Genomic DNA, 7,817 nt, shown 5'->3' with positions numbered 1-7,817 from the left:
ATATTAAATAAATATCGAGCTCTCCAAATTTTTTTCATGCTGCTGGATGGGAACTAGTAGCGATGCCAGAACAATTGTAAGACTTCAGTCTCACATGGATGGGCTTGATTGTTCCCGATTTAAACCTTGGTCTAGAGAGACTACCCTGATCTTCAGGACTTAATTCAACAATTATCTAATGACTTAAATTTCATGGACACATCTATCACAAACATAAGAGCTTGGAATTATGGCCATAATTTCAAAGGTTAAGGGTGTTAATTGGTCTGGCATCACTCTAAGAAGAACGCAGCACACACAATCCCCACTACTGGGTTAGCACAGGTCTTCGCACCCAAAGCTACTTCATTACTTTCCCTACATTTAGTTAAGCTGGGTTTCGGTTGCCTTTTATTGAATGCCACAAGCCTCAGACACCTTACCCAAAACTGCACCCATGCCCTCTTGCAGGTTACAAAAGTAACCCTTTCTGAAGAAATACAGGTCAGCCTTTGAGAGGTCATAGTATTTGGCAAACAGCCATCACTACATTTGTTTAATACAGCTTCCATCTCAATTATGCAGTACTTTATCAACCCTTTTTAAACTATCGTATCCCATTCTCACTATGTAAGGGTCAAATAAGTCTATTAAATTTTATTCCAATACAACTTGATTAACCTGTGGGAAACCTATCAGCTGCTCAGAACTGGATCCACATCAACACTTTCTGCCCTAGATTTCTTTGAATATTGGTTATTGGGTGGGTCAAAACAACATAAAGACCCACCCTAATTTTGTTAAATTTGTGTTTTCAACAATATCTGAAATTGTATCTTCAAATGAGGTGAAATTAGGCAAGATGATCAAAAGCAGCAAGCAACAGGTTCAGAAGAAATAAAAGGAGACATTTATTCATACAGTGTTAATTTATGTGAGGCTGACAAATTTGATCACGCCAATGCAGAGGAAAAGGTCCTAATGATATTCTAGAGCTGTTACAATCTTAGCAAGAGGTGCTATAAATGAGTTTTAGAGTTGAGGATTACATGGTTGTTTCCAACCACGTACTCCAACCCTCCCTACTTAGGGAGTAGATATCAAGGTGGTCACCTTCATAGAAAAGCAAACAAGGACACTATCAGATTCAAATGGCTCAGAAAATGTTCTGCTAGATGTCAGTACCAGACTTACATCCCTGACAAATCTTTTTATTTTCATGAACCATGCAAAAAATAGAAGTCAGAAGTGGAACAAAACAAGGAGCCTTTTCTTTTAAGATGAGTAGAGGCTCTGCAGTGTGGGCCTCCATTCCTCTTCAGGAAAACTGATAACACAGCTTTCTTCAGTCCAAGCACATAACCAAGAACAACTAATGTCCACCTGGAAGATTCAGACCTACCCCAACACCAGAATGAAAACCCAGTACTTTTATCCAAGTAGGTATGCTGAAGAAACCTTTCTGCTGTTAGTCAGAAGACCCATCACTTCGGAAAGCCTGGACTCCGTAAGTACAAAAGCCGTCCAGTATGAGGGCTGACTGAATTTCAGGGAAGGCCAACCAAGGTGTTCTCTGCATTCCATTATGTTGCAGGATCTAATGACGCTGCTCAAAAACTGTTCCAGTCAGACAACTGAAGGTAATCGCCAAGCCCAGTCTCCATCACTAAGTAAACCAAAAGAACTGCTGCCTCTATGCAGACTATCAAAATGAATTACATAACCAGCAAGCTACTCGGCACTTCGCATTATTCTTCCTAAGAAAACCAAATGCCTCAAAAACATCCACATGATATGAGGATGCAGGCAGTTCTCTAGAGAGAGAGGAAGCACTTAAGGAAACATGCCCTCCAAAAAAGCTCTGGAAGCTTACAAAAGGATCTCCATCCAGATGGTCTCACATCAAGGTAACTAGGACATGCTCTGAAATAACAGCATACAATACAGCCACATCATAGACATCCTGTAATAAGCAGGTGCTGTCTACCAGTGCAAATGAAGACACTGGTTCCCTGTCTGTATCTTGTCTCCTTGTGCCTGAGCACAAGAGTAAGAGCATGTTCAGGCTGTCACTGAGATGGAAGAAACACCGGAACACTACAAGCACAGGAGCCAAGTCTAGACATTGCAGAAGAACTTGAAAGCATGTTCTGCTCCTTCATCTCATTCTGGGCAGCTGAAGTATCTCAAAAAACAGGAAGAACAAAGGGAAGATCTCTAGTAACAAGAGCTGAAGACCAACAGTGACAGGCAGCAAAGACTACTTCAAAAGGGAAGTAATGGGCAGACGTATTTGCGTAATTTCTCTCTCCATTGTAGCTTTTATAGTATATCCCATGCAGAAAACTAAGACAAGAATCCTGTAGAAACCATGTATGAAAATGCAGTTATTTGCTCTTATTTTAACCCCTCTTACTGTCTCTTAAAAAGATTTATTTACCTTTGAGACCTCCCAGATCAAAATGACTAAGCAGCAGGAAATATTTAAAGACATGACTCACTCTCAATGGAAAACTTCTCTAAAATGGTAACATTTAAGTCCAACAGACAGATATGTCCTTTTTACTAGGTCATAAGAGATTTGTTGTAACACTGATTTGGGTCAAAAGAAAGGGAATTTGGGCTTCCTTCAAGTTCTCCTATACAAGGTAAGATGAAGCAAATTTTATTTTAAATAACATTTCAAAACTCATTTAGAGATTTGTTTTGACCTAAGTTTGAACACATCTGGTTAATATTGAAACATCTTACTGTTCTTTAATTAACTTTCAGAATAACTACAGCAACGGTTGCATGTGTTCATATTTACTTAATTGTGGCAAACTCCCTAAAAAGTTCCCCAAATTAGGACAACCAAATTATATAATAGTTTAGATTACAAGGGGCACCTAGTCCAACCTTCCACTCAAAGCAGGGCTTACTTCAAAGAGATTAGGTTGCGCAGGGTTGCCCAGTCAAGGTTTTGACTATCTCCAAGGACAGAGACACAACAATCTCTAGACAGCCTATGCCAGTGTCTGACCTTTCTCACAATGAAAACATTTTTCCTTATATTTAGTCAGAATTTTCCATCCTACAATCTTGGCTGTTGCCTACTGTCATTTCACTGTGTGCCTCTGAAAGGAATCTAACTCAGTCTCACCTGTAACCATCCATTAGGTACCTGAAAACAGGAATTGGATTTCCCCTGTTTAGCCTTCTCTTCTCCAAGCTAAACAAAACCAGATCCCTTTGAGTTTCTCCCTTATATATCATATATTCCAGCCCCCTAATCAACTCAGTGGCCCTTTGCTGGATTTACTCCACTTTATCAATGCCTGTCTTACAGTGGGTGGGGATGGCACACACCCAAAACTGGTCACAGTGCAATTCTTTTATTCCGTAAGATTGTGCATACATCAAACACTATAAAAGGGTATAATGCAACTTACAAACACTCTCTTCTTGTTCCTATAAAAGTAATCCTCAAAACATGAACTGGGAGTTGAAAGACTGCAAGTGAAACTCTTGGGTTACTCATACGTCAACAAATAAACAGAATGAAATAACTCTTCAGTAATTACTGCAGCCAATACTTACTTTGAAGAGAAGCCACGCTGCCGACTACTTGAGAAAACTCTGTTTACAATAGGTTCTCGAATACTGAAAAGCATCTTTGGTTCTTCTGGGCTATAGAGCAGGGAGTCATTGTAATCATTTGTTACTGTAAGCAGAGAAATCAGCCATCAGTTTTTCCAGAGAAAATTCTCAGAAATATCCATTCCTTCAGGAAAGAGCAGCTTTCCCTACCTAGAGGTAATACTGAGTCTTACCAGATGTTACATAGCCTTCACTTTAAAAAGCATTTAACTGTACAGAAGACCTATTTCAGTTCCACTGCATGACTAATATTCATCAGCTCTCTTCCGGTGATTAAGTATTAGCTGTTTTGAATTTCAGAATTGGTATTCTCCTGAAGAGACACATATATATGAAAAATATACATGCGTGTGTGTGTGTACACACACGTGTATATATAAACATATATACACACAAAAAAGCGTATTTTTCAAAGCTTACAAGTGTTTTTAAGAAAGGCTAATAGCACAAGAGTACTAAAATACCAAATTCATTGTTGAGTATTAGAGTACAATCAAAATGAACTGGTCAAAGTTGTTACAGTTTAAAGAAAACTTGTCATTTTCACTAACCTTTTTGTACTAGTTCTGCATTCAATGGCAGATTCAAACCTCCATGCTTTTTAGCTGTTGAGCCAAGAGAGAGAGAGTCCCAATTAGATAGGAGTATCTTCAGATAAACTTAGCCAGTAGTGCCACATTGTTCACTCACCAATCTTAAGGATCTCTTCAACAGCTTGATTTGCTACCTTGTTAATGTTATAGGACCTAGACAGAGAAATAAAAGTTTGCTAAGCAATACAATTTGAGAAAACACACTTCCATACAGGTAAGAATTAGATTTCACTCCAGAAAGAATAATAATAAAAGAACACTATCAAGTGTAGGCTGATATCAGTCTCTTTGGAAAATACCCTAAAATAACTCTTGGGTTGCAAATCTATCTGTGGTTTGGTAAACCTTAGTAATCCATTAAGTGAAATTTTCAGGAAGGAAGAGCATGATACACAGGGTTCAGTCTCCCTATCAATAGTTCTCCTGCCTTAAAAACCAAATAATTGATGATTTAGGTCTACATTAAAAAAATTGAAACGTGATAGTTGTACAGGTTGTGTATGCTTTTTTTTATCCTTTTAGTCTACCTCTCGCAAGTTAATTCCTTGTGTTATTTCTAACTTACTGGACTCAACACTTGTTTACAAATCTTATGCCACTTTGTCAGTGTAAGTATACCATAAGCTGTGTGCTTGAATTGTGCAAGAATTGTAGTGCAGATAGAAAACAATCAGATCAGACACTTTTTGCTTTTGTCACATTTGGGTACATGGCAAGTCAGCAAGAAACCTCAGTTTCAACAACCACCACACACCTAGCAGACTACAGAAAATGCCACGGACTTTTGTCCAAAGTTGCCTCTCTTATACTCCTTGCCCACCTGCAAGCCCAAGCAGATGCTCAGGAGAAACTGAGATGCAGAATCCGAAGTTGTTCTTTCCTAATTAGCTACTTTTTATGCATTTTTTTGCAGCTCAAGAAAGCATTTGGAGGATTTAAATTCCTCTCAGGCTGAAGAGGCCTGAACTCCCAAGAGACCACCTTAATCACAGTCTAAGGAAGGTCATCTTTCTGAGGCTGGGTCCTCAGTGCACCATAGCATACCAGAATCATAAAGCGGCAGAACCCAAGCCACAGAGTAAGCTTAGAGAAGTCAGCAGTAAACACGATTGTGGCACTGAAGATGCACAATCCTGGGATTTGGTCCCTGCTTCTGGGATTGCTCAGCACAGAATGTATAAGCAACAGATAAAATGCGTAAGAATAGCTTTAGGCTAAGGCAGAGCATTCCCAAGGTCCTGAAAACTTGGAAAGTTCCCCCAGAAATCTGCCAGTTTCATCCCTGGCAGCTTCCACAACCAAGTTATGCTCATTGAATGCAAGATCCTGAAGTACAATGCAAACTAAAACCCAGTAACCATAGTTACAGCATGAATATTCATTTTTGTATTTCAGTAAAAGCTTCAGTTTTAGTCCATGTTAGTCTTCCACATAAATCCAGAGCCCTGTTGTACAACCTTAAACCATAAGCACAGCCAGATTTCCAAATGAAACAGGCTCTCCCTGTACATTTCTCACATCTCTGAAAATTACACGTATTATATCTACATGCAGTAATGTGACTTGTTTAAACTGAAGTTAAGAACATTAACCCTTTGATTAGGCTATTGTAATTCCACTTAGACATGCCCTTTTAGGGAAGTACTTTGGCAAAGAAACCATGCCTTTTCAATGAAGTTTAAAAGAGGGTTGGAAAGAGAACGGACAATACATGTGCCAGAGAACACTGTTAACACAGCTTCCAAGTATGTGTTTTCCCATTCTACTTAGAGCTTAGATTTTAGTTTTCCGAACTGCTACATCTAAATATTTTTGTTTTAGCCAATAGGAGTAGTTCAAGGAAATCCCCTTCTGTGCGCTGCAAGTCAGAGCAGGATCTCTTTTCCTCACCGACCCCAGTCATCTCTACATAGAGCATCCAACCTCCTTCACCTGACAAAGTTACAGCTACAGTAAATTTCTGTCACAATCCCTCAGCTCCTTATTCTTCTCCCCCTCCTCTTCACCCTTGCAAGTGGGGGGTTCTCTGCTCTTCTCAAACACCTGAGACAGCTTTGAACCATACTGAAAACATTTGGACATAGCTGTGCCATGCATTGACTGACCATAGCCCAGGAGGGCCTCAATATGGGTAAGATGCTTAAGTGAAATAGATTAATCAAAAGCTCATTTATCTGAAACAATCTTTTCTGTCAAAGCAGTGATGTGAACTTACCATGCTTTTGATCCTGTTCCAGTGCATACATTAAGCCCTGAACTCTTCTGTTTTTCCCATGGACCATCATCAACTGATATCTCATAATAGGAGGCCCTATGAAGCGAGAATTTAAAACTGGGTTTGCAGGACTTATAGTTCTCCCTGAATGAGACAGAACACACAGCCTTATCAGGCACATAAAAATTTAGAGGGGCCAGTTTCAAATATGGATGACAATTTCACAGGCTTTGTACAGTGTACTTCTGATTTGGCAGCCACTTTTGATTCACTGTTTTATAGCAGTTTTTACAATAGACAATGTGATTTGCAGGATGAACTTTTAAGCAGTTTTTCTGCAGCTACTTTTCATATTAAATTCTGTGCAAAGAAATCTGTAGTTCATCTGGCAATAACTTTGTATATACAAAGGGTTTGCTGGACTTACAAATGAAACTACAAATACTTTACCTTCCTTGCATAATTGTTGAACTACCGCATAAATTGTGCTTATGCTGTGATTGGGTCTCATAAAATTACATCAGGGAACACTAAGAGGTAAAAAATTCCAACGTCAGTGAGTAATAGCACGGCTTCAAGCTGAATTCTTGATCAATTCAGTAATTAAAAATCGACTGTGATTCTTCATGAACAGTTTCAGCTTGACCATAGTCAGCAGACTTAGTTTCTCTCCAGGGCAAATTCTTCCTAAAACTCAGTGTAATAAGTCTTCGGGCACAACCATCATTTTGCATGGTATTATTCGTATCTCATGGAATTCCTCACTAATGTTAGGCCTATGCCACCAGAACATCTCTTTCCATCAGCTTCAGAACATCTAAGCATTTATCTATGAACTACAGTTGCTGACGTTCATACTGCAATGTCTAATCCAACAATATGGTATAGTCTTCAGATCAATAGAGGCCCCTTCAGAAAAACACATTCATTGTGTTCAACATGACTGAGTCACACCCTTCTCAGTAAAAGGAGCTTACTGAATTGCTTTGGGTGATGAAAGTTTCAGTCTGGATAGACTGGGAAGAATATATTTCTTGAATATCTGGCGTCAAACAGTTTAGACTGTTTATGACTAAGAGCATTATGCATACTCGCTCTTGAAAATATGGAAAGATGAAAGAACTAGAAACAAGAACACAGATGCACAGCTTGATTCAGTTTAAGACAGTTTTTGCAAACTAGATATGATTTTTCTTTTTCAGTTTCCTTGCTTTCTCAACTGTCATGCAGAAAAAGCCCTTAGAAGCACCTAGGGTTATTATTATACACAACATTTGCTACTAGAAATTTGCTCCTACAGGTATTGCATTCCTCGGTGCTTGCCAAATATACTGGAACCAAAGAGCACAATGTACTTCTGGCATTCAGAAGTAGAGGGTTATTGTAAAGTG

The 7,817-nt window shown here is 39.0% G+C and overlaps 1 protein-coding gene across 2 annotated transcripts in view; it reads right to left on the bottom strand.

Moving 5' to 3' along the window:
• LOC112982166 (NAD kinase 2, mitochondrial) overlaps positions 1–7,817 on the bottom strand; it is a 37,780-nt gene that overhangs the window by 3,758 nt on the left and 26,205 nt on the right. Inside the window, exons 8-11 of one of the 2 annotated variants that reach the window (XM_026098346.2) lie at positions 6,427–6,570; positions 4,309–4,364; positions 4,170–4,223; positions 3,559–3,682 (exon numbers count right to left, since the gene is read on the bottom strand). In XM_026098346.2, coding sequence (XP_025954131.1) covers positions 3,559–3,682; positions 4,170–4,223; positions 4,309–4,364; positions 6,427–6,570 — 378 coding nt within the window. The remainder of the gene's footprint in view (positions 1–3,558; positions 3,683–4,169; positions 4,224–4,308; positions 4,365–6,426; positions 6,571–7,817) is intronic. The other variant, XM_026098347.2, reaches the window with a different exon arrangement.

This window comes from Dromaius novaehollandiae, chromosome W (genome assembly GCF_036370855.1).
Source record: "Dromaius novaehollandiae isolate bDroNov1 chromosome W, bDroNov1.hap1, whole genome shotgun sequence".
Classification (NCBI taxonomy): domain Eukaryota; kingdom Metazoa; phylum Chordata; class Aves; order Casuariiformes; family Dromaiidae; genus Dromaius; species Dromaius novaehollandiae.
Note: the sequence above shows the minus strand (reverse complement) of the source record. Positions and strands in the feature narration are given on the sequence as shown.